Consider the following 27,980-nt stretch of genomic DNA (forward strand, 5'->3'; position numbering starts at 1 on the left):
CCATAAGCAGACAGTAGCTTTTTTTTTTTTTTTTAAATAAGCAAAAAGGCAAAGTGGGCTCTAACTATAGATTGCTTCTATACTGAAAGAAAGCAAACTTCAAACCCTGAGGAGACTAAAAACAGTTTGTCTCTAGATCCAAAGGTGGATATGATCTGGTCCCCAACACATAAGGCCCTCATAGAAGAAATTTTTAAAAATCTTAAAAGAGAGCTAGAATTAAAATGGGGAAAGGAAAAGAAACCTTTTCAAGAGGGTCAGGATAAGGCATATAACTCAGTAAAGATAAAGTGGAAAAAGGAAACAACTCCCTGAAAAACAGAATTTGTGAATTGGAAAAGATTAACAACTCCCAGGAAAACAGAATTTGTGAATTGGAAAAAGGAAATAATTCTTAAAAAAAAAAAAAAAAAAAAAATTGGTGAAATGGAAAAAAATTCCATAGAACAAAACAACTCATTTAAAATAAATACAAATGCAAAAAGAAATTTAAAAAGTAAATGAAGAAAATAATTTATTAAAAATTAGACTTGAACAAATGGAAATAAATGATTCGAGGAGACACCAAGAATCAGTGGCGCAAAACCAAAAAAAATGAAAAAATAGAAAAAAATGTTAAATACTTACTTGGGAAAACAACAGACCTGGAAAATACATCTAGGAGAGATAATCTAAGGATTATTGGACTCCCTAAAAATCACAATGAAAAAAGAGCCTAGATGCTATTTTTTAGGAAATCATCAAAGAGAACTGCCCAGATATTAGAGAAACAGAAGGTAAAATAGACATTGAAAGAATTCATCGATCACCTACTAAAAGAGATCTCAAAATAAAAACTGCAAGGAATATTGTGGCTAAATTTCAGAACTATTAGACCAAGGAAAAAATACCACGAACAGCCAGAAGAAAAAAAAAAAAAAAACCCACAATGAGCCACAATAAGGATCACTCAGGATCTAGCAGCATCCACATTAAAGGATTGAAGGGCCTGGAAGCTGATATTCCAAAAAAAGGCAAGAGAACTTGGTATGCAGCCAAGAATAACTTATCCAGCCAAACTAAACATTTTCTTCCAGGAGAGAAGATGGACATTCAATGAAATAGGTGAATTCCATTTATTTCTGACAAAAAAAAAGAACTAAACAATAAGTTTGATCTCCAAATATAGGATGTTGGAGGTTTTTCCACACCACTTGTTGCAGTCTCACTGAAAACTGAAAGTTTCTTACCGCACGCTTTTAGCTTCCACCAGCCTTCTGACGTCTCCGGCCCCGCTCTGGAGACAGGAGCAGGGAATAAGCAAACAGAGAGCCAACATGTGGCAGAGATGTTCTTTATTGTCTGCTCCCCAAAATGGCCCCCCCATGCCGTTGCTGTTCCCTACTTTTATACAGAATCTTCTTGGACCCTCCCCGATTCCTCCCTTTGTGGGCAGGGCCAGCTCCTTTAGCAATGCCTAGCCGTTTTTCTCCTTATATGGCCAGGCAACTCATAGTTCCACGCATCTACTGACACTTGCTCTATTAGTCAACCCGGAACCACATCCTGGAGATGACTGACATTAGGGCGGCTCCCTTCCGCACAGGGGGATCAGTTCCAGGCCCATTACAATAGGACTTAAGAGAAGTATAAAAAAGTAAAAAGAACTCTTGAAAACTGTGTTTCTATTATGGGTATACATAAAGATTACATCTATAATTTGGTTTTAATATTGTAATATAAAAAAGGAAATAGAAGTGGAAAGGAAATTGTACCAGAAAAAGGGAAAAGTTGAGGTAAAAAGAGGAAAACTACATCTCACAAAGAGGGAAAGGAAATCTATTATATCTGAGGGAAAGAAGGGATGGGAATGAACATAGTATGAATCTTACTCTCATCAGAATAGGCTCAAAGAGAAAATATCAGACATAGTTGGTTTACATAGAAACTTCTCCCACCTCATTGAAAAGTGGGAGGGGAAAAGCAAAAAAGGGAAGAGATAGGCTAAATAGAAGGGAATACAGAAATAGTAAGGGAAAGGTTTAAGACAAGTGGAGGGACTTTAAGGGGAAGGTTAGGATTCTAAAGAGGGAGGGCTGCATGAGGCAAGTGGTGTATATAAGTTTAATAGTGGGAAGGGGGGTAAAAGGGAAAGAAAAGATAAAAGCATAATTTGGGGCTAATAAGATGGCAGGAAATACAGAATTAATAGTTTTAACCATGAATGTAAATGGAGTAAACTCCCCCATAAAGTAGAGTAGGATAGCAGACTATATTAAAAACCAGAATCCTACAATACGTTGTTTACAGTAAACACATTTGAAGCAGGGCGAAACATGCAGAGTAAAGGAAAAAGGGTAGCACAAAATCTACTATGCTTCAGGGGAAGTAAAAAAAGGAAGGGTAGCCATCCTGATCTCAGATCAAGCAAAATCAAAAATTGATCTAATTAAAAGAGATAAGGAAGAGCATGATATCTTGCTAAAGGATAGCATAGATAATGAAGCAATATCAATACTAAACGTATATGCACCAAGTGGTATAGCATCTAAATTCCTAAAGAAGTTAAGAGAGCTGCAAGAAGAAATAGATAGCAAAACTATAATAGTGGGAGATCTCAATCTTGCACTCTCAGAACTAGATAAATCAAACAATAAAATAAGTAAGAAAGAAGTTAAAGAGGTAAATAGAACACTAGAAAAGTTAGGTATGATAGATCTTTGGAGAAAACTGAATGGAGACAGAAAGGAGTACACTTTCTTCTCGGTAGTTCATGGAATCTATAAAAAAAATTGACCATATATTAGGACATAAAGGACATCAAATTCAAATGCAGAAAGGCAAAAATAGTAAATGCATCCTTTTCAGATCACAATGTAATGAAAATTACATTCAATAAAAAGCCAGGGGAGAATAGACCAAAAAATGATTGGAAACTAAATAATCTCATCCTAAAGAATGAATGGGTGAAACAGCAAATCATAGACACAATTAATAATTTCACCCAAGAGAATGACAATAATAAGACAACATGCCAAAATGTGTGGGATGCAGCCAAAGTGGTAATAAGGGAAATTTTATATCTCTAGAGGCTTACTTGAATAAAATAGAGAAAGAGAAAATCAATGAATTAGGCTTGCAACTAAAAAAAGCTAGAAAAAGAACAAATTAAAAACCCTCAAACACTCACCTTGAAATTCTAAAAATAAAAGGAAAAATTAATAAAATTAAAAGTAAAAAAAAACTATTGAATTAATAAATAAAACTAGGAGTTGGTTCTATGAAAAAAACCAACAAAATAGATAAACCCTTAGTAAACCTGATTAAAAAAAGGAAAGAGAAAAAGAAAATTGTTAGTCTCAAAAATGAAAAAGGGAGAACTTTCTACTAATGAAGAGGAAGTTAGAGCAATAATTAGGAGTTACTTTGCCCAACTTTATGCCAATAAATTCGATAACTTAAATGAAATGGAAGAATACCTTCAAAAATATAGCTTGCCCAGATTAACAGAGGAAGAAGTAAATAATCTCAATAGTCCCATTTTAGAAAAAAGAAATAGAACAAGCTATTATTCAACTCCCTAGGAAAAATCCCCAGGACACGATGTAAATTCTACCAAACATTTAAAGAACAATTAACTCCAATGCTATGTAAACTATTTGAAAAAATAGGGATTGAAGGAGTCCTACCAAATTCCTTTTATGACACAGACACGGTACTGATACCTAAACCAGGTAGGATAAAAATAGAAAAAGAAAATTGTAGACCAATTTCCCTAATGAACATTGATGCAAAAATCTTAAATAAAATATTAGCAAAAAGATCATCCCCAGAATAATATATTATGATCAAGTAGGATTTACATCAGGAATGAAGGACTGATTCAATATTAGGAAAACTATTAACATAATTGACTATGCAAATAACTAAATTAACAAAAACCATATGATCATCTCAATAGATGCAAAAAAAGCATTTGATAAAATCCCACACCCATTCCTATTAAAAACACTGGAGAGTATAGGAATAAATGGACTTTTCCTTAAAATAGTCAGTAGCATCTATTTAAAATGATCATTAAACATCATATGTAATGGAGATAAACTGGAACTAATTCCCAATAAAATCAGGAGTGAAACAAGTTTGCCCACTATCACCATTACTATTCAATATTGTATTAGAAATGCTAGCTCTGGCAATGAGTGGGAAAAGAGATTAAAGGAATTAGAGTAGATAATGAGGAAACCAAATTATCACTCTTTGCAGATGATATGAGAATCCCAGAAATTCTACTAAAAAGCTATTAGAAATAATCTACAAATTTAGCAAAGTCTCAGGTATAAAATAAATCCACATAAATCATCAGCATTTTTTATACATCACTGATAAAATCCAACAGCAAGAAATACAAAGAGAAATTCCATTTAAAATAACTGCCAATAGTATAAAATATTTGGGAATCTATGTGCCAAGGAAATCAGGAAATATATGAGCAAAACTACAAAACACTTTCCACACAAATTAAGTCTTATCTAACCAATTGGAAAAATATTAAGTGCTCTGGGATAGGCCAAGCAAACATAATAAAGATGAATACTACCTAAACTAATCTATTTATTTAGTTCTATTCCAATCAGACTCCCAAAAAACTAGTTAAATGACCTAGAAAAAATAAAAACAAAATTCATCTGGAAGAACAAAAGGTCGAGACTTTCAAGGGAACTAATGAAAAAAAAAAAAAATCAAATGAAGGTGGCCTAGCTGAACCAGATCTAAAACTATATTATAAAGTAGCAGTCATCAAAACCATTTGGTATTGGCTAAGAAATAGACTAGTTGATCAGTGAAATAGGTTAGGTTCACAGGACAAAATAGTCAATAACTATAGCAGTCTAGTGTTTTACAAACCCAAACACCCTACCATTTGGAATAAGAATTCACTATTTGACAAAAACTGCTGGGAAAATTGGAAATTAGTATGGCAGAAACTAGGCATGGACCCACACTAAATAATGTACCCCAAAATAAGATCAAAATGGGTTCATGATGTAGACATAAGAAATGAGATTATAAATAAATTAGAAGAACATAGGATAGTTAACCTCTCAGACCTGTGGAGGAGGAAGGAATTTGTGTCCAAAGAAGATCTAGAAATAATTATTGATTACAAAATAGAAAATTTTGATTATATCAAGTTAAAAAGCTTTTGTACAAACAAAATTAATACAGACAAGATTAGAAGGGAAGCAATAAACTAGCAATAAACATTTTTAAAGTTAAAGATTATGATAAAAGGCCTCATTTCCAGAATATATAGAGAATTTACTCTAATTTATAACAAATCAAACCATTCTCCAATTGATAAATGGTCAAAGGATATGAACAATTTTCAGATGAAGAAATTGAAACTATTTATAGCCACATGAAAAGGTGCTCCAAATCACTATCAGAGAAATGTAAATTAAGACAACTCTGAGATACCACTACATACCTGTCACTTTGGCTAGAATGACAGGGAAAGATAGTGACGAATGTTGGAGGGGATGTGGGAAAACTAGGACACTGATGCATTGTTGGTGGAGTTGTGAATGGATCCAACCATTCTGGAGAGCAATTTGGAACTATGCCCAAAAAGTTATCAAGCTGTGCATACCCTTTGATCCAGCAGTGTTACTACTAGGCTTATATTCCAAAGAGATATTAAAGAAGGGAAAGGTACCTGTATGTGCAAAAATGTTTGTGGCAGCCCTTTTTGTAGTGGCTAAAAACAGGAAATTGAATGGATGCCCATCAATTGGAGAATGGCTGAGTAAACTGTGGTATATGAATGCTATGGAATATTATTGTTCTGTAAGAAATAACCAGCAGTATGAATACAGAGAGGCTTGAAGAGACTTACACGAATTGATGCTAAATGAAATGAGCAGAATCAGGACATCATTATATACTTCAACAATGCTATGCTATGCTTGCTATACATACTATGTTTGTATACTACTACTATACATACTATATACTATGCTATACTTCAACAAAACTATATGAGGATCAATTCTGATGGAGGTGGCTATCTTCAACAATGAGAGGATCCAAATCAGTTCCAATTGATCAATGATGATCAGAACCAGCTGCACCCAGTGAAAAAACACCTGGAAACAAAAACAGAAGTTTTTGTAAGGGTCAATGTTGAAAAATTACTCTTATGTTTTTTCAATAATTTTTTTTCAATAAAAAGCTATAATAAAAAAAGTCACATTCTCTAATAACATCTTAACATAAAATGCTGTAGACCCATAAAGAGTGCAAGCCTTTTTCAGATCTTTGGTAATTTCCAGATTAAATGGAGTGTATTTTCTTTTTTCTTGACCTGAAGAGTCAAAATCTTCAATCACAGGGTATACTTCTATTTTTTAAATAGCTTTTTCTTTATAAGATATATGCATAGGTAATTTTTCAGCATTGACAATTGCAAAACCTTTTGTTCCATTTTTTCCCTTTCTTCCCCCCACCCTCTCCTCCAGATGGCAGGTAGATCAATATGTGTTAAATATGTTAAGCTATATGTTAATTACAATATATGTATACATATCCATACAGTTATTTTGCTGCACAAGAAGAATCAGACTTTGAAATAATGTACAATTAACTGTGGAGGAAATAAAAAATGCAAGTGGACAAAAACAGAAGGATTGGAAATGCTATGAAATGGTTCGCTGTGATGTTCTGTTTCTCTAAATCGTAATCATTCTCTTGGGGGCAGATTTTCTTGGGGAGCTTCTGGAGGCAGTCTTGGCTTTAGTTCTTGTCAGAATATCTCCAACCAGCTTCAGTCCCTAGCTCACTCTGAATCCAAAGCCTCCAGCCAGCACGAAGGTAGACGTGGGAATGAATAAGACTCTGCCTCCAAGAGTGTGGGATTGTGGGTTTCCCAGAATTCAGTCCTAGTTGTGAATCTCCTGGAAGTCCTTGAGCAGGCTTTTCCTTTAGACTTGTGAATCTCCTGGACTTGCGAATCCACTGAATCTTGGCTCTCTGAATCTCCTCGAGCTTCCCTGAAGTTCTCCCGGGAAATCCTCTCCTTAACTTAAATCAAACTGATCTCCCCACTCAATGTTGGCTCCTTATAGCCTCCTAGAGAATGGGCTTGTGGGTACTCCATGGGCTTGTGGGAACTCCTTAAAGAACCAATGAGCTAGCTTCTTTAAAGATATAAATTAGTCCTTTAAAGGTGTGAACCAACTACATTACCTTATAATCCTAACAGTTCACACTCAATTCCCAGAGTTCTTTCACTGGGTATAGCTGGTTCTATTCATTATTGAACAAATGGAACTGATTCATCTCATTGTTGATCATCATATAGTCTTGTTCTTGAAGTATATAATGATCTCCTCAGTTTCCAATTTCTGGCCATTACAAAGAAGGTTGCTATAAACATTTTGGCACATACAGGTCCCTTTCCCTTTTTAAAGATTTCTTTGGGATATAAGTAGTGTTACTACTGGATCAAAAGATATGCACAGTTTGATAACTTTTTGAGCATAGTTCCAAATCACTCTCCAGAATGGCTGGATGTATTCACAATTCCACCAACAATGTATCAGTGCCCCAGTTTTCCCACATCCTCTCCAACATTCAGCATTATTTATATACTTCTATTTCAAAATCAGATATATCTTTCCCTTTCTCTTTAGCTTTAATTAGTGCCTTTTGTAACCATGTCATAGGGAGTAGACAAAATTGCTATATGGGTGGTGCTGATGGGAAGGGTGCTGCCCTTCCCCCTCCTCCTCCTCTCTCTATTCATGAGGGAGGAATTGAGAGAGGACAGTCAAGAGATGGGGAATGCCCTAATGGTGCCTGCTTAGGTATAACAGAGCTGTGAAAATGACAAGTGCCACACCCCTTAAGTTTATCATTGCTGTTCTTGTATAATTCTCCATGCCTTTCAGTTGTTTTGTCAGTACCATCCCCCTCCTGCTCTTTTTTCTTTATTTTAAAACTTGTGGGATTCCTTATAGCCAATTGTATTATGTTGTATATACAGAATGTTTCCTTAGGAATTGAATCAGGACCATTATTATTGTAATATTCAATTAGTTGCTCTCCCACTAGTTTCCACTTATCTGGTTCTAATTTTTCTTCCTTAGAGAACCAAGGAGATATGTATTCTAATGTATCCAAGAGTCCAATGATCTGCCCTAAGTTAAATCAAATCTTGCCATTATATTAACCTAACTATGCTTTCTACACACTTCCCTGTAAATCCCCTGGAACAGCAGCAGGCATAGTAAATCAGTAAAATGCTAAAAAAATGATTTCTTTAGCTATGTCCCACATGCTATACTCTCTGAGGTTATAGTCACCAACTTTCTGCTTGCTTTTTTTCCTGATATTTCCTTGTTTGGCTGTTCAAGTTAAAATATTCTCTAGTTTTAAAACTTGTGGGATTTTTTAACCCATTGTATTCACTTGGTTCTCCCATTATTAACTGCTGTATAGTTGCTTCTTTTTCCTTCTCTGTCTCAGCCAGTAGGCTGAACTCTTGTTCTTTCTTTTCTAGCTGCTGTAACTTAACTTTTAGTCTTTTCTCTAACTCAATCTGTAATTTTTGCATTTCTTATTCATCTCTATAATATGATTTTTTTTGTTTTTTCTCTAACTCAACCTGTAACTCCTGTATTTTTTGTTCTATGTGCTCAATCACCTCGATCATTTCTTGATTTTTTTCTGGCTGAGCTGTACTTAATGGGCATGGGAGTATGAATAAGAAATTAAAATTTCATATTAGAATTGTAAGCTCACTCAAATCTAACAGGCCTGAGCTTCTAAATTATGGGAATTTGACCATTCCATGAACTCTATATGTCCTTGACAATAGATACCAGGAACTAGCCATTCCTGGGAATGTCTATGCTTAGGGCGGTTGGCTTCCTCCCTGAGCATATACAATTGATAAGGAAATACGTTGAGGTATAGACAATATAGAATGGGTCAAAACACCAGATGGTCACGTATTTTTATATATGTCAAGATAATATATGGAGTAAGTCAAAACACTAGAAGGTCACGAATTTCTACACATGTATACATGCCAGACTTCTTGGCTGAAAGCCCTCTTTGTTTAAGAGAGGGATATAAGACTGAGAATCTTACATCTCCACTGAGTCTCATCCGTGGGGAGGACGCTCCGCCTGGAAAAATCTTTACACAATTCAAGTTGAGTGAGGCTGAAACGGGACTCCCAGCCATTTGAGTTTTTGAGGTTCCCTTGAATTGGTGATGTATTCTCTTCCTCTATCTGCTATAATTGTCATGTTGTCAGTTGTTCTTATTTCTATTTGTTTTGTTGTGTAAATCTAAATTGTCTGTACCTTGTCTTGTTTGATTAAAACTTTTTATTTTCATTTTTTAATTGAGCTTGAGAGCGTCATTTATAAGAGCGAATCCGAACTTTTCTTTAAAATCATAATACAGAGTAAAAGCCTCAGAACTAGGGAGTAAGCTCCCTGCCCCTCTTCAGAAATGATTATTTCTCTGCAGATTGATCATATCAGAATACTGAAATAGAACTACAGAAGACTCTCTGGCTGTAACCTTGGCTGCCATCATGCCCCACCTATTTTTTGTTTGAGGTTTTGAAGCTGGGCCCTGCCTCTCATTTCCCTAAGTCAATCCACATTATGAGGCCCAGTGGAAGCCCTTATTGCATTTTGGACACAGGGTTTTGGATCTTGTCCTCTCAAACTGTCTTATCACTCTCTCTCTATGCCTACATTGAATTTCAGATGCCCTACTTTACCACATTGAAAGCATTGATGAGTCTCTCTGGAAATCCCTTGCCAAAAGGGACCCTGTCTTCTCATGTTCTGCATCATAACCTGGGTATAAAAGGCATTTATGCCCACTGTAGCACAGCATCTTATGATCTCCTCTAAAGGAGCATCCTTGTGTAGTCTCAGAATAATTCTACAAGCCTCATCTGCATTTTCCTCAGGAAGTTGTTTGATTATTATTCCCATTGCTGAATTTTCTCCAGTCATTTGTATGACAAATGTTCACAAACATCCCACAAAATAAGCAAAGGGTTCATTGGGATCTTGCTCTATTTTTGTGAAGGTTTCCCTGTCTTGCATTCCTGAGAGGGTATCCCATGCTTTGATAACAGCAGTAGCAATTTGCTCATATGCTGTCAAAAGGTAAATAATCTGTACTAAAGTGTTTGCATACTAACCTTTACCTGCTAATTGGCCAAAGGTGATTTGTATATTAACTCCAATTTGCCTATTTTGTTGGACTTGTATTCTACACAGTTCACTGTACTCTGAAAGCCACAAGAAGTTTTGTCTATGTTCTAAACACGTCCTTGATGCGGGTTGTGGTCCCTTTCAGAAACTAGTCCTTTCAGATTGATTTATTCCTTTCTGATTCCCAACCCCTCCTAGCTGATGCATTATCAATTCAAGAAGCTAGGACCTTTGATTCACAAATCCTGGTCAAAAGCACTCCTTTGAATTCCAATAGGAGATCCCACCTCTCCCAGCCCCCATCAGATCTGAGCCAACTTGGGGCTGTCCCAGCCCCCATGCTAATAATCTGCTCATATTTCCCAACCCCCACCAAGCAAATTCTAGCCCTTGCTGAAACCCAGGGAGGAGCTAATTTGGGACTCCACCCACAGGTCCTTTTAGCTAAATCTCTCATTATAAAAGAGCCAAGCTGGAGTCCTCTCTTTGCAGAGGGTTGAAACATGCCAGTCTTATGCCTGGCACTAAGGACTCTCTGCCCACTGGAATAATATTTCTGGTGCCCTCTTATCTCTACCTTCACCTTTTATTAACTAGACTTTAACCTTATTTCCAAAGCCCATAATAAATGTCTTTTATCAATCTAGGTTTTCGGACCTGTAAATTCATTTACAGGGGACTACACCTCATTTAACTCCCTCTCCTTTCATCGAATCCAAAAGGGTTACAGGGGAGCTCTATTTGACTCCCTGTACCCTGAACGTGCCACTAGGCCTCAATTTCATTTGGGTACCCCAATTCTAAACCTCATCATTCTTGCTATAGATTTCAAATCACTAGGCGTTAAAATTTCATAAGCCAAATTCTCTAATATCATCTGAATATAAGACAATGTAGCCCCTTTTTAAATTTTTAAATTGTTGATAATTTTCAGATCAAAAGGAATGTATCTTCTCCTGGCTTGACCTGAAGACAAAATCTTCAATCACAGGATATGCTTCTATTAAATCAAATATATCCTGTCCTTTTTTTGCCTTTTGCAATCTTGTCAAAGGGGGTGGACAAAGCTGCTTCACGGATGGTGCTGATTGTATTACTGCCTGCTCCTCCCTCCACCCATGAAGGATTATTTGAGGAGGATAGGTCAGGGGATGAGGAATGCCCCAATGGCTCCTGCTGTGAAGCACCACGCTCCTTAATTTTATCAGCTTTGTACTTAACTCCATTCTTTTCTAATCCTTCATCCTTTTCACCTAGTTTGTCAGTATCCTCTCCTTCCTGTTCTTTCTTCTTTTTTCTTATTCTAATACTTATATAATTCCTTAAAGCCAGTTGTATTAAGTTATATAAATAACTTAATTTTTTAAGGAATATGCTATCAAAGGGTAAATAAACTATACTGAAGTGTTTGCATACTGACCTTTACCTGCTAGTTGGTCAAAGGTGATTTGTATATTAACTCCAATTTGCCAATTTTTTTTTTAGGAATTAAATCAGGACCATTATCATTATAATATTCACTTAGTTAACTAATTTCCACTCTTCTGGATCTAATTCTTTTTCCTTAGAGAACTAAAGAGATGTGTATTTTCATGTTTCAAGGAGTTCAATGATCTGAATCCAAGTCTAACCATGCTTTTGACACATTTTCCTTGAGGTGGAAAAGTCTCCTTTCCAACCATTTGTCCCATTTCAACTGAAACACTACTTTAGTCCTTAACAAAGTTTCCTTTTTGTCTATTTTTGTATTCACCCTAATTTCTGGGTCACAGATTTAGGTCCTTAGTCCCATGTTCAGATGCCAAAATGTAATGTTCTTGTTGGTTTTCTGAAGATCTCTGGACCAGCCTTCGTTTCAGTTCAGTAATCACTATAAGAGTAGCCAGGTGCAAAAGTCCAAAATCTTTATTGTCTCCTTGCCTGGGGCTGGGTAGCTTTCTGGAGAGCCCTTCAGACTCGCCTTTGTCTCAATGGGGGAAGGGCAGGAGGCCAGCCACAATAGTAGTGTGAGATGAAATGAATCTGACTCTGAGTCAGAGTTGGTGCTTCAGCCTCCTGCCACCACAAAGGTGGACTGTGGAATGGATCTGTCTCTGAGTACCTGCTTACTGTCATATACTCTATGATAAATACATTATCATAGGTATGGATCTTGTGGAACTATATTAAGTACTAAGTACATGTATTGAACTAGATAACTATTAATCACCATGCTAAACTAAATAACCATTGTATTATCAATTCCACTGATTTAACACCTTGTAAGAATCCTTGTTTTAAGTACAGAGTTCTGGCTCATAACAAGAGGTGATCTCTGTTAGACAATCATCTTTCTGGCTCTTTAACTTATTTACTTGACTTGCATGCACAGCTATGTCCTTGGGGCATGATCATGGGTAAACTTTGACCCAGATCCTTAATGCTTCTCAGTTTTCCCATCTAGACAGGGCTGCTGAACCTTCCCAATTACAGGGCCTGATAACCTTACCCCACATTGGCTGCCATTTGTAACCTCCCATCCAGAGATTATGGTTACCAGTCATGCCTAATTCCCAGGCCTTCAGAAATCTCTGACCATTGTCTTGTACAATGGTTCTTTACCAATCTTACCCCAATCAGAGGTCTCCAAGCAGTGATTCTCATGTTCAACAGAGCACCCAAGGACAGCTGGAAACAAGCTCAAGATCTTTATTCCATGTGTTCATATCCTGCCCTCTCCTGTATTCTTACTGACCTCCTGCTGACTCCTAGTGAACTCCCTTGAACTCCACCTACTCCTCCCCACAGCTTATATAGTGTATGAGATCACCGGTCCAGCCAATTAGAGAAGGAGATGCTTCTTGTTGATGATGCAACCTCAATGCTATCAGAGCTTCTGCTCACAAGGTGGTCCACTTTGTTCACAGAAATCACATATGGGAATCTCAGGCTTCAAGGCCTTTGTACTTCCTGATTGTGATGTGCCAGTATCCTCTCCAGACCCTTACACGCACAGATGAAGATATTTTCTTCTCAGTGTAAACCCATTTTTGCATTAGACCTGATAGGACTTTACTACCCACTAAGAAATCTGTCTTAAGAAGCTATCTTCTTAGTGTAAATAAATTCCTTCTTTGACATAAATAAAATAAAATTCAATACTAATACTGTCCTGTTGAACTTTAACACATTCTGGACTTCTCTTTTGTGTATTTTTAAATATTCAATGGATGCCTTTTTTTTTTTCATCATTACAATTCCCACCCACCCACCTACCCAAGTACTTCCCCAACATCCCTTTCCCAATAAAATCCCCCTTTTGTAAATGTAGGGCATATACAAGTCCTGTCAGCTTAATTAAACATTTTCATGTGGAGGACACACTGGTTTTCTGAAGAAATGTAATTATGTATAAGACAAATGTCTTGAAAAACTTGTAGTATGCAAACAGACAAGCTAATATTGCTTCTTGTTTATTATCCAAAAAAAGGATCTATTTAAAAATTTATATTTAAAAAAAAATTTTAGTTATATATATCACATATATACATACATAAAATTAAGTATTTTAACTATCCCCCTAATTATTCCTGATTTACCACTCAGTTTTATTTAAAAGTAATTTTTTTTAGAAACTAAAAATAAAAAACTTGTAGATTTTGGCAAAACAAATTTCCACATCAGCAATGTCCCAAAGTATCCAGAACACCAAAGATGAAATATGCCAGTCACCTCTTGTAAAGGAGGGGATGGCCTTAAAATGCAGAAAGATTGGGGGGGGGGGGAAATAGAGGAGTGTCTGTCTTTCTTCATTATCGTTGTGATCAGAGACTAAAGTTGCTTTGGTCTGTTATCATTGTACAAACTGGACTTTTAATTCTGCTCATGTCACTCTTCATCAGTTCTTGTCTTCTAGTTATCTCAGAAACTATTTTATCAATTCCAATGTCCCATTAATATCCCATTTATAGTTGTATGTAGTAATTTGTTTATCCATACATATATACATATATACATATATACAGATCCTTTTCCTGTTTCTTTGCTTTCCTTGTGTCATTGGCCTAATAGCAATATAGTTGAATCAAAGAGCATGTATAGTTTTATAACTTTCTGGACTTTGTTCTAAATTGCTTTCCAAAGTGGCTAGGCCAATTCATAGCCCGGGTAATATCGCTCTATTGTACCTTTTGTTATTGTTGTTTGTTTTTGTTTTTTTCCCCAGAAGCCACTCCTTTTGTTATTTTTCTTAAAGAGAAGGGTTTTTTTTTGTTTGTTTGTTTGTTTGTTTTTTTTGTATTGGATTTAGAAACATTTTAAAAGTTTGGTAAACCTTATAGCTCCTTCCTAGTTTCTCTCTCAGTTCAACCTTCCATACTGAATCTTTTGCAAAAACTTGTTCATTTTACCTTCATAATATCCCTCAAATATTCCCCCTATTCTCCACTAACACTGCCACCACCCTATGGAAGGTCCTCATCAACTCTTACATAGACTATTGCAACAGGAATAGAAGCTAGCTGGTTGAGCTATTACCAAAAATTCTCCCTCTTAGAGTCCATCCTTTACTCAGTTGTCAAAGTGATCTTTCTAAAGTATAAACTTTAATAATAAATAAACTCCAGTGGTTCCCTATCATCTTTAGAATCAAAAATAAAATCATGCTTTGTGTTCAAAATCCTTAATAATTTGCCCTTCTCTTACCTTTTCAATCTTCTTACATTTTACACCCTATCAGCTCCCCACCTCCTACTTCACAGTATTGTTATCAATCTTTGATCGAGGGTCATTGTCCTAGCTTCCTTGATTTTCCCTAAAGACACTTGCTGGGCAATTTCATTAGCTGGATAGCAAGGAGATTAAATTAGTCGATATTTAAAGGAATTAATTCAGACTAATTGTAATGTCCAGGCTAGCTTCCTGAAGGTCCTCCGGATGGTCTCAGCAGGATAGTCACCAAGAGGATAGTAATAGAGTCTAAAGTCTTTATTGTCTCCTTCACGAGTCTCTTTGGTTCAGTCTCCCTGGGGGGGGGGGGGGGCGGGGGTCTTTGGGGGCAGCCTTCCTTTCAATTCATTAATCACCATAAGAGTAGCCAGGGGTTAAAGTCCAAATCCCCAGTTAGCTTTCTTAGAGGCTTTCTGGAGTCTTGGTTTCAGTGGAGAAGCTAAGGAGGATAGCCCTGCCACCAAAGTAGTGTAAGATGGGATGAATCTGTTTGAGTCCAAGGGCTTGGGCTTCAGCCTCCAGTTCTCTTGTCTTCTCTAGCTCTGTGAATCTCCATCAACCTGGTTGAGACTCCTATCAATTCCACTTAGTACCTTGTAAGCATCCTTGTTTCAAGTTCAGAGTTCTGGCCCATAACAGTATCTATCACAGTCTTGATCTTAGTGGAGTAGTGCAAGAGGCAGAAGAGCCATCAAGAGGATGATCAAAGATGGAATGTCTCATTTCTAGTTGTCTCAGCCCTTAAGTATCCTATTATAATTACATCATTACAGGATACTGAATATGTGTGAACTAGAGAACCATTACATCACCATGGTAAGTACAAAGTATATGTATACTAAAGAACTATCATTTCATCAATTCCACTGAGTTAACACCTTGTTGTAAGTATCCTTGTTTCAAGTATATTTCTCCAGAGTTCTGGCCCTCTATAGCTAATCACTGGAAGGCTAGATACTGAAGCTGAGGTTTAAATATATTGACTAAATAATTAAATGATGGGACTCATTGGAAAAGACCCTGATAATGGAAAAAACTAAAGACAAAAGGAAAAGGAGATGCAGAAGATGAGATGGATAGATGAATATGAACTTGGATAGACTTCATGAAAAAGTGACATAGAAAACCTGGCATTCTGTGGTCCATGGAGTTACAAAGAGTCAGAAACAACCTCATGACTGAACTCCTATACTTCGGATGCCCCATCTTTACACCAGCTCTACCTCTTGGCTTCCTTTAAGACTCACTTAAAATTCTACCTTTTACAAGAAGCCAATCTCTAACTAGGGGTAACTAGATGGCATAGTGGATAGAAACCTCAGGCTGAAATCAGAAAGATTTAAATTAAAATCCAGCCTCAGATTATATTAGTTATGTGATCCTGGGCAAGGCACTTAACCTAATTGCCTAAATTTCCTTAAGTATGAAATAGGGATTATAAAAACACCTATCTCACAAGGGTGTTGTGAGGGTCAAGGGAGATTGTTGGAATACACGGGAGAGCCACCTGACAGTGGCTGCTGGAGATCCAACCCAGAATGAATCTCCTCTTGTGAGAGGATGATACAAAGAGACTGAGAGGCCATTGCTGTTCTCTGACCTCTCCAACTGAGAGGCTATTGCATTGTCTGACCTCTATCCTCTTTCCTCTGCCTCAAATTTATCTCATTCTTAGTCCTCAATACCTGTGTCAGCAAAGGCTGCCTTGAAGCTCCTTCAGATGTTATGATCCACAGCTGTGGAGGCTCTTGGAGAATTGACCTGTCCGTTAACAGGAGATATTTGTAAAATGCTTAGTATAGTGTTTGGATATAGTAGGCACTTTAAAAAATATATTCATTTCTTTTTTGCCCCTTAAATCTAGTGTTTTCCTTTTTTTGCATTATTCCAGTTTATTCTGTATATAGCTTGTTTGTTCATAGTTTCTTGTTCATTGACTACCTCAATTAGACTGGGAGCTCCCTGAGAACAGGGAATGTCTCTTGCCTTTCTTTGAATTTCCATTATTTAGCACAGTCTCTAGCACATAGAATGTGCTTAATAAATGTTTATAAACTCTATGCTTCAATCATTCTTGGGGGAATGAATCTTTTGTTCATGATCTGATGAGAGAAAAAAAGGCTTTGGAATGGTCTTATTCATTAAAGCCATATGGTTTCCTGAGAAATTGGCCAAGGTTCTTAATCTTTTCATTTGTTCTTTTCTATGGTGAAGTCAAAAGAGTGAAGCCTTCATGATGCTTCTTGGCATTTTGCTATTCTAAGCCTGGTTTTACAACCAGCCCAGCATCAATCTCTCAAAAAGTAAGAAGTGATTTTGGGGCTCATGCCAGAGAAATATGAAATAAGGACTCATCCAGTAGTGATGCCATCTTTGAACATAATTTGGTAAGACAATTCTACATAGGAATTGAGTTAAGTTTGAACCTATGCATCCAAAGTCTGAGGTGATATATAAAACCATATGATCCAATGATATTGAGAGAGGCTTCAGTTGGTATTTTTTTCTTGTATTTGTTAAACATAACTTTATAAAAGCAATTTGATGTTAAATGGAACTAGAGTGTTGTGTCCTGGAGATTGAAGCTTGTGAGGGATTGATCCAATGGAGACATCGCAAACCTTCAAGCTTACTCTGTAGAATCCTGAGAGACAAATGCAACATCTTGAATCTATCAAAAGAAGCCAAAGTGTGCCAGCTTCACTTGTGACAAAGAAGTAGAACCAGGCAAAACAAATCCATACATTGTTCCTCTTTTTATCACTTCTCTTTGATCCACTTCATCCACTTCTCTAAAAGTGGAAAATATATTTCATATTTCATGCTTTATTATTGGTCTTTTGGAGTCATACTTAGTCATTGTATTATTCAAATTTCTTGTCCTTCAGTATTGTGTTTCTCTCTAATATCATGCTCAGTGTATAAATTATTCCCATGGTTATCTTAATATCAACAGAAATATGTACAAGTTCATAAAAGTCTTTTTGAGATTCTTTTAATCTATCCTTTCTGTTATACATATTTCATCCTATTCCATTCTATATATCATTATTTGTTCATCCATTCTCGAATTTATGGCCATACTCTTAATTTCCACTTCTTTCCTATAACAAAAATATTGTTCTAAGTATTTCTGTACATGTAGCTAATATTTATATAGAATTTATTATGTGGTTGTGCTATGTTTTACATTTACAATTGTTAATTCCCTTGATCCTTACAACTCTAGTAAGTAGGAGCTATTATTATTGCCTTTGGTCTTTCATTTCTTTGGGGTATATACAAAGTAATGGTATTGCTTTATCAAGATACACATAGTTTAGTAACTTTGAGTATAATTTCAAATTGCTTTCTGGAATAGCCAAACCAATTCATAGCCCTACCAACAGTTCTCATATTCATATGTCCGTTACAATAATTATTTTCTTATGTTGTCATCTTTGATTATTTGATTTAAATAATGCTTTAATTAACATTGTTCTGTTTTTGATGATGGAACATCTTTTATGATTGTCAAGAGCTTGCTACCTTGGCTAAGAAACAAACTAGTTGATCAGTGGAATAGATTAGGTTCAAAGGAAAAAACAGTCAATAATTTTAATAATCTAGTGTTTTACAAACCCAAAGACCCCAGCTTTTGGGATAAGAACTCACTGTTTGACAAAAACTGTTGGGAAAATTGGAAATTAGTATAGCAGAAACTAGGCATTAATCCATACTTAACACTATACACCAAGATAAGGTCAAAATGGGTTCAAGACCTAGGCATAAAGAATGAGATTATAAATAAATTAGAAGAACATAGGATAGTTTACCACTCAGACCTCTGGAAGAGGAAGGAATTTATGACCAAAGAAGAACTAGAGATCATTATTGATCACAAAATAGAAAATTTTGATTATATCAAATTGAAAAGTTTTTGTACAAACAAAACTAATGCAGATAAGATTAGAAGAGAAGCAATAAACTGGGAAAACATTTTTATAGTGAAAGGTTCTGATAAAAGGCCTCATTTCCAGAATATATAGAGAATTTACTCTAATTTATAACAAATCAAACCATTCTCCAATTGATAAATGGTCAAAGGATATGAACAATTTTCAGATGAAGAAATTGAAACTATTTATAGCCACATGAAAAGGTGCTCCAAATCACTATCAGAGAAATGTAAATTAAGACAACTCTGAGATACCACTACATACCTGTCAGATTGGCTAGAATGACAGGGAAAGATAATGCAGAATGTTGGAGGGGATGTGGGAAAACTAGGACACTGATGCATTATTGGTGGAATTGTGAATACATCCAGCTATTCTGGAGAGCGATTTGGAAATATGTTCAAAAAGTTATCAAACTGTACATACCCTTTGATACAGCAGTGTTATACCACTGGGCTTATATTCCAAAGAGATATTAAAGAAGGGAAAGGGACCTGTATGTGCAAGAATGTTTGTGGCAACCCTCTTTGTAGTGGCCAGAAACAGAGTGGATGGCCATCAATTGGAGAATGGCTGAATAAATTTTGGTATATGAATATTATGGAATATTATTGTTCTGTATGAAATGACCAACAGGAGGATTTCAGAAAGGTCTGGAGAGACTTACATGAACTGATGCTGAGTGAAATGAGCAGGACCAGGAGATCATTATATACTTAAACAACAATACTATATGATAATCAATTCTGATGACCCTCTTCAACAATGAGATGAACCAAATCAGTTCCAATAGAGCAATAATGAATTGAACTAGTTACACCCATAGAAAGAACTCTGGGAGATGGCTATGAACCACTACATAGAATTCCCAATCTCTCTATTTTTGTCCACCTGCATTTTTTATTTCCTTCACAGATTAATTGTATACTATTTCAAAGTCCGATTCTTTTTGTACAGCAAAATAATTGTATGGACATGTATACATATATTGTATTTAACTTATACTTTAACATATTTTACATGTATTGGTCAACCTGCCATCTGGGGAAGGGGGATGGGGGGAAGGAGGGGGAGAACTGGAACAAAAGGTTTTGCAATTATCAATGCTGAAAAATTACCCATGAATATATAATAAAAAACTATAATAAAAAAATAGCTTGCTACCTAAAAAAAACCAACTAATTTCTTATTTGTATACTCAGGCCATTTATTTATAGAAGAATAACTTCTGTTCTTATATATTTGTATCAATTCCCCATCTATCTTCAATATCAAACTTTTTTTTTTTAGAATTTTTTTCCACAGTATATATGCATGAGTAATTTTTTAAAATAATATTATCCCTTGTATTCATTTTTCCAAATTATCCCTCCCCTCCCTCTACTCCCTCCCCCCGAAGACAGGCAATCCCATACATTTTACATGTGTTACAATATAACCTAGATACAATATATGTGTGTAAATACCATTTTCTTGTTGCACATTAAGTATTAGATTCCGAAGGTATAAGTAACCTGGGTAGATAGACAGTAGTGCTAACAATTTACATTCACTTCCCAGTGTTCCTTCTCTGGGTGTAGTTATTTCTGTCCATCACTGATCAACTGGAAGTGAGTTGGATCTTCTTTATGTTGAAGATATCCACTTCCATCAGAATATCTCTTCATACAGCACTGAAGTGTACAGCGATCTTCTGGTTCTATTCATTTCACTCAGCATCAGTTGATGTCAGTCTCTCCAAGTCTCTCTGTATTCCTCCTGCTGGTCATTTCTTACAGAGCAATAATATTCCATAACCATCATATACCATAATTTACCCAACCATTCTCCAATTGATGGACATCCATTCAACTTCCAGTTTCTAGCTACAACAAAAAGAGCTGCCACAAACATTTTGGCACATACAGGTCCCTTTCCCCTCTTTAGTATTTCTTTGGGATATAAGCCCAATAGCAGCAATGCTGGGTCAAAGGGTATGCACAGTTTGATAACTTTTTGGGCATAGTTCCAAATTACTTTCCAGAATGGCTGGATTCTTTCACAACTCCACCAACAATGTATCAGTGTCCCAGTTTTCCCATATCCCCTCCAACATTCATCATTATTTGTTCCTGTCATCTTAGCCAATCTGACAGGTATCTCAGAGTTGTCTAATATCAAACTTTTTAAAGAGACATTTGCTGTAAATAGTTTTCCTAGTTGTCCTACTAATTCAGACAGTACTGATTTTGTCTGGGCAAAAAAACATCTTTTGTGATGTTATGTCTTATTTGTTCAAGAACTCCTCTTATTTATCATAATTACGAATGGTATCTTTTCTCCTAATTTGTTTATGAAATGATCTCATTCCTAGACATGTAATATATCCATTTGGAGCTTCAATTTGACTAACTCTATTTCCCCTCAGGAAACCCCATTTCTATGTGAACAGATGTGAATGTAAGTACAACTTTTTTTCACCTTCTATCATGATGCTGGATCTAATACCATGAAAATTATCCTTAACAATACTGGAAAGGTAAGATTTAGCTTCATTCCTTAAAAACACCAGATTGCTTTCATCACTACATATAATTTAAAGAAAATAATAGCAATAATGGTTTGGAGTGCAAAAACCAGCATATTTTCTTTAAGGGATCACAGTTCACTTGAATTCAAGTCTGTTGTGCAAAAACCAGTGGAAGAATGGATGTTTATCTTACTTAACAGGTATCCAAAATTTAGAATATCCCCAAATTTCTTTAATTTGCATTTCTCTAATAGTAAATTTGGAGAAGTTTTTCATAAGGCTAGTGATAACCCAGAATTCTTCCTTTAATGACTCCCTGCTGATATTCTTTGATCATTAAGTTATTATTTATAGATGGATAGATGATTATAAAACACAAGATTCAAAGTCCATTCGTGTAATGTCTGGGCTAGCTCTCTGCAGGACCTTGGGATCAGGCAAAGTCCTTGATTTTGGTGTGGAGAAGCGAAGGAGGCAGGAGAGCCACCATGTGGCTGGTCAAAGATGGAGTCTGCACTCTGGAATCCGGAGCCTGAAGTCTTCTCTGGCTGAAAGCTGTGGGTGAGAGCGCTGCAACGGAGAGCTCTGTGTCCCTCCCTCAGCTCTTAAATCCTTCACTACACCACATTAATTAAGTATGCACAGCCATAAGCACCATGCTGTGATTCAAGTATTCCTTTTCAGAGTTCCATATTTGCATGAAATTCTCCTCATTGACAGAAATTAATTAATCAATGTTCCATACCTGCATGAGGGAAAAAGATGATAAGAGTTTGAGAAAAGAAGGATCCTGGTTTTCTGATTTCCAGCTGTGAGAAAAGATCTCTCATCCCTTGGTGAAAAATTCCCCAAAATTTCTAGTGTAGCAAGCTGGGAAGAGAAACATGTTGTCGGCTCCTCTATAGATCAGCTTCTTCTGAGAGTCTTTATCTCTATTAAGGGACTCTTCTCTGAAAAGAATCTGGAAACCATATGTCTTTTCTCTCAAAGCTGAAAGTGAAAAGATTAATTGCTTTTCAGTAGAGACCCCCTTTTTTGACAGTGCTGTCTAGTCTCTGTCAATATCAACAACAGTGTATAATGGTCAACTATGATTGACTAGGCTTTTCTAAGCAATCCAAGACAAGTACCAAGGCTTTATGAAGAAAAATGTTATCCATAACCAGATAAAGAACTGATAGACTTTGAATAGAATAGATTGTATATTTTTTCATTGACCTTATTCTTTCTTGTGATTTTTTTTTAACTTTTGATCTATTTCTTCTTTCACAACTGTGACTAATATAGAAATGTTTTACATGATAGTACATATATAAACTATATCAAATTGCCTACCATCTTTGGAAGAGGGAGGGGTAGGAATTAGAGAGAAAACTTTGGAACTCAAAATATTGTAAAAATGAATGCTAAAAATTTTCTTGACATATAACTGAGGAAAAAATAGAATACTATTTTTTAAAAAAAATGAATACAAAGAATTTTGAGATAGATGTGTGGGGATGTATACTGTGTTTTATCTATGCAGATTATATATGTCCATGTGAAGCTATCTAGATGCTGCACAGAAGTCATAAATAGAAATCTTTAGACTCTCCTCTGCTTACCCTTCTTCATAGGACACTTTGATTCTAGCCAAAAGGGAAAGCAGAATCTAGGGGCTACTCTGCTATAGACAGAGGAAAGAATATTGTTAGTCTAAGGGAAATAATCTTTAGATTCAAGCTGAGTTCCTGATCACTTTCCCTTATTTGGGAAGGAGGACTCAAAACTATATATCTAAGATTTTATTCCCTTTCTTGACTCCTTGCCACCAACTACTACATATGTAGCAAACAACAATTAAATCTGTTTATTCAAGCCAATTGGCTTGAATGAGAATATACCAGACAAAAGACAAGAGTAAATGACCTCTCACATTGGGATCAAGACATCTTAGCTCAACCCTAAAGTCTCCAATTTAGCAACTTGGGGATAAGGATGAGAAACCAAGTTTCTGTTCCCCTTCAAGGATCTTTCCCTCAAGAGAATCTCTTTTGAAGATAGAAATCAGAAAACCAGTCTCCCTTTTTCTCTCTTAAGCTCTTGTGAACTTTGCTTTTCATGCATTGAATTGTCAATTTCCACCAATGACAGACCTTTATGCATATAAACTTTTGAGGTATGGTATAGTGTTCTTCTCGAGATTATAATGTTCTCTTCTCTAAAGTGTAATTGTTCTCTGCCAGCAGGTTTCTTGGGGGGCTTCTGGAGGCAGTCTTCCTTTCAGTTCAGTTTCAATAATCACCTCATATGCTGCCAGGAGTTAAAGTCCAAATCATTTATTTTCTCCTTCAAAGTCTTGTCTCTTTTCCTGGTGCCCAGTTAGCTTTAATAAAGGTCTATCTCTCTCCTTGGTTCCAAGAGCTCTTTCTGCTAGTCCTTTGTCTCTGCCAGCTTCAGCCTCTTTTCCTCCCAATGTCTCCAGTCAGCACAAAGGTGGAAGTTGGAACGAATCTTGACTCCTCCTCCCAGAGAGTGGGTTTGTGGGTTTCTGACTTGTGAATCTCCCGGAAGTCAATCCTAGTTGTGAATCTCCGGAAGTCCAAGGGTAGGCTTGTTGTTTAGTGGGCTTGTGAACTCCTTCTTATATATGTTCTCTAGAGGTGTGAATGTGTGAACTAATGTGTGTACTCTTTGTAAACTAAGTACATAAGCATTAGCACCTTGTTTCAAGTTCTGGCCCATAACAGTATGGATTACATAAGGTTTATGAAATAATAAAAATGAAATAAGTAGAACTAACAGAACAATATACATAATAATGTATTTGAAAGGAACACTGAAAGTGATTAGAATTCTGTGTGATTGTTATGCCCTGAATAAAATTATTATAGCCAAAAAAAAAGCCTTGAAATACCATTGAATCATATAACTCCAGGTGCCTTATCTCAATCCTTGCTGGAATAATTCCCCCTCTTTTTGAGTATTGTTCCTCCCCTCACTGCTGTCTCCTGCCCTCAACCTTCTTCTCTTGACCCTTTCCCGTCAGGATGTCATCTCCCCAATTAAATTGTGTGCTTTTTTTGAATCAGGAACCATCTTTTACCTTTCTTTGCTTCCTAAGCGCTATAACAGTTTAGGAAGTTAAAGTAGACTGAGACACAAAGTTCTGAACATGGTTAATTTATTAGTAAAGCATGATTTTACCCAGAAGTAGGGTCTCAGCTCCTCCAGTAAAAGTAAGCCCCAATTATGGGGTTAATATGGGTCACTTTTTATCAGTTTGGGGAGAGGAAGACTAGGATGGAAAAATATATATAATTGGATAGAAATTGGGAATGAGGGCTAGTAACAGTATCCCCTTCCCTCCTATGACTAAAACAAGTTCATTGTTTGAGTTCAGGTATATCTACAAGGATAGAAACAGCAAAACAGACTTCTTTGGATAACAAAACAAAACAAACAAAGCCATATTTTAAAAAGGATAGCTTGGTGGTGTAAAGATACTAGACAGGATTCCATGATGTCCACCTGCATCCCTCAAAGATAATAATTCCTTGAGGTAGGAATAGAACAGTAATTAGCAGGAGAACTGAACTTCTAAACTTAATTCTATACAGGCCAACTAAATTTCTGAATGAGAGTTTGGAAAAAAAAACAAACAAGTATGACCTATGCAGTTATAAGGGAAAAAAATAAATAATTTAAATAAAATCAATTTTATAAAAACAATTTGATTGTTTCAATAGCCAAGTGTCTGGCATATAGGAGGAGCTTGATGTTTATTGACTGATTGTTCTCACTTCATTGGATGTCAATTCATTCTCTTCAAGAGTCTCTGAAATCTTCTCATTCATCATTTCTTATAGTGCAATAAGTTTATAACCAGGGCTTTTCTTTGTACATGCTCACATCACCCAAAATGAAGTCACCCAGGGAATACAAAGAGTCTTTTTCTAAAAGGCATCTTGCATTTCCCAAATATGTGGAAATGAATAGCACCTTTCCTTTGGCTATGTAGCTATAACTAGAACAAGCTATTTCTTTAAATTATGAGACTGAGACTCTTTTCTGAGGTGTCCAGATAGATTTCACCCAAAGCACAGAGAATCATGAACTAACTATATAATGGAAAGATTCCCTCTCATTTCACCCTGTAGTTTTGAAAAAAATGGACTTTTGGTTTTATTTTGTTTTATTTTCTTTGTCTTTTTCATTTCTAGATACAAGAAATGAAATCTCCATTAGACACAAGAACTGGAGCCCTAGCAACTTTGGAAGCAGGTTTCTAAGATGAAGTCAAAGTGTAGCCAGCTATCTTTATTAGGACCTGAGAAGCCAAAGTGCCCCGGACTTGAACTCAAGGGGTATGTTGTTCTTAAAATTTAGTTGGACTGAGTTAAGTAATGAATCAATCAAATTTTTGTTCTAATAAATTCTATTCCTGATCATTGTTACTATATTTGTATATATCTCTTATTTCCTATTCCTAATAACTCTTCTACTTTAATTTGCCTTGTTATTACTTAACTTCCTCCTCTAGCCCATAAATCCCTTCCTTCCTTTCCTCACCTTTTATTCCATTCCCATTAATCAACACCTTCTTTTATACCCCATCTTATCTTATTCTGTAGGGTTCTGAGTTCGATTTCCCTGGGGGTCTCTGGGAGCAGCCTTCATTTCAGTTCGATAATCACCAGGAGAACAGCCACAGGTTAAAGTCCAAATCCTTGACTGTCTCCTTGCCTGAGGCTGGGAAGGTTTCTTAGTTTCCTTGGTTCCCAGAGCTTGAGCTCCTGCCTATCTTCTCTGCCCTCTGAATCTCTCTAGGAAACCATTATTTGTTGTAAGATTAAATCAATCATACTGAACCATGCTAAATTAGATAACCATTGTCTCATCAATTCCACTTAGTACCTAGTAAGCATCCTTGTTTCAAGTTCAGAGTTCATAACATTATTTCCTTCCACCTTATTTTTTTTTTTTATAGATTTTGGAGGGTGCTATGCCTTTCTTGGATATATAGGTATTGTTCCTTATTTAATCCATTCCCAATGTGAGTACATTTTCAGAACTACCAGCCCCCTCCCTCATCTAATGCATCTATCAGTTTTTCCTCTGAATCTTATTTTTTTTAGCATAATTCATATTTTTACCTTTTCTAAAACAGTTTTGCTTTTTAAGAGTCAGATCATACTCAGCTCTGACCAATCTTTCTTTTGGATTACCCAAGTACTAATGTTAGTTTTAGACATGGTTTATATCTCCACAAATAAAATATACACAGTTTGAGACCCTTGAAATTAGCCTTTAATGTTGGCTCTTATGTGTTAAGTTTTCTATTGAATTCAGGTTTGTTTGAGTCAAAATCCTGAAAATCTTCAAAGTCTATGGATTGTCCACTTTTTTCCTATTCAATATTATATTCGGTACAGGGTAGGTGCTATGTCTATTCCCCCATCCACCCACAATCCCTTTTTAAAAATCGATCAAATTATCAAATTACCAAAAAATCCCCCCCCTATGCCTTCGGGGAAAATCCCTCCTCTTCCCCAGAGTAGGAATTGGTGAAGAGGTGGGAAGGATTATGTCCCCAGGAGTAGGAGAGTTTTTTGGTAACTTGATAATTTAATCAATATAGCATTAAAAGTATAAATTAATCTTGGCAATATTGTCCTATTTGTTTTATTACGATGGCCCACACATGGATATTGAGTATTCCTCTATTTTCTTTATTTCTTTAAGAAGCATTTTTTTTCTTTAAGAAGAATTTATATCAAACTATTTGAAAAAATACAGAATGAAGGAGTCTTACCAAATTCCTTTTATGACACAGAGGTACTGATACCCAAACCAGGTAGGTTGAAAATGGAGAAAGAACTATAGACCAATCTCCCTAATGAATATTGATGCTAAAATCTTAAGATATTAACAAAAAGACTACAGAAAATTATCCCCAGGATAATATATCATGATCAAGTAGGATTTATACCAGGAATGCAGGGCTAGTTCAATATTAGGAAAACAATCAGTATAATTGGCCATATTAATAACCAATTTAACAAAAAACATATTATCTCAATAGATGCAGAAAAAGCATTTGATAAAATCCAATATCCATTCCTATTAAAAACACTTGAAAGTACAGGAATAAATGGACTTTTCCTTAAAATAATCAGTAGCATCTATTTAAAACCATCAGTAGGCATCATATGTAATAGGGATAAACTTGAAACATTCCCATTAAGATCAGAAGTGAAACAAGGTTGCCCACTATCACCATTACTATTCAATATTGTATTAGAAATGCTAGCTCTGGCAATAAGAGTAGAGAAAGAGATTAAAGGAAATAGAGTAGGTAATGAGGAAACCAAATTGTCACTCTTTACTGATGGTATACTTAGAAAACCCCAAAGATTCTACTAAAAAGCTATTAGAAATAATCCACACCTTTAGCAAAGTTGCAGGATACAAAATAAACCCACATAAACCATCAGCATTCTTATATGTCACTAACAAAATCCAACAGAGTTACAAAGAGAAATTCCATTTAAAGTAACTACCAATAGTATAAAATATTTAGGAATTTATCTGCCAAGGGAAAATCAGAAACTATATGAA

At 35.9% G+C, this 27,980-nt stretch overlaps 1 protein-coding gene across 6 annotated transcripts in view; it reads right to left on the bottom strand.

The window, feature by feature from the left end:
- Positions 1-27,980, bottom strand: part of OGFOD3 (2-oxoglutarate and iron dependent oxygenase domain containing 3) — a 238,297-nt gene that overhangs the window by 126,688 nt on the left and 83,629 nt on the right. The window contains exon 9 of one of the 6 annotated variants that reach the window (XM_074265031.1): positions 5,253-6,128. The exons of the other annotated variants lie outside the window; for them this stretch is intronic. Within the exon in view, the coding sequence (XP_074121132.1) occupies positions 6,088-6,128 (41 nt within the window). The 3' untranslated portion in view covers positions 5,253-6,087. Of the gene's footprint in view, positions 1-5,252; positions 6,129-27,980 lie in introns of those variants that run through there. 6 annotated transcript variants of the gene reach the window in all.

This window comes from Sminthopsis crassicaudata, chromosome 4 (genome assembly GCF_048593235.1).
Source record: "Sminthopsis crassicaudata isolate SCR6 chromosome 4, ASM4859323v1, whole genome shotgun sequence".
Taxonomy (NCBI): domain Eukaryota; kingdom Metazoa; phylum Chordata; class Mammalia; order Dasyuromorphia; family Dasyuridae; genus Sminthopsis; species Sminthopsis crassicaudata.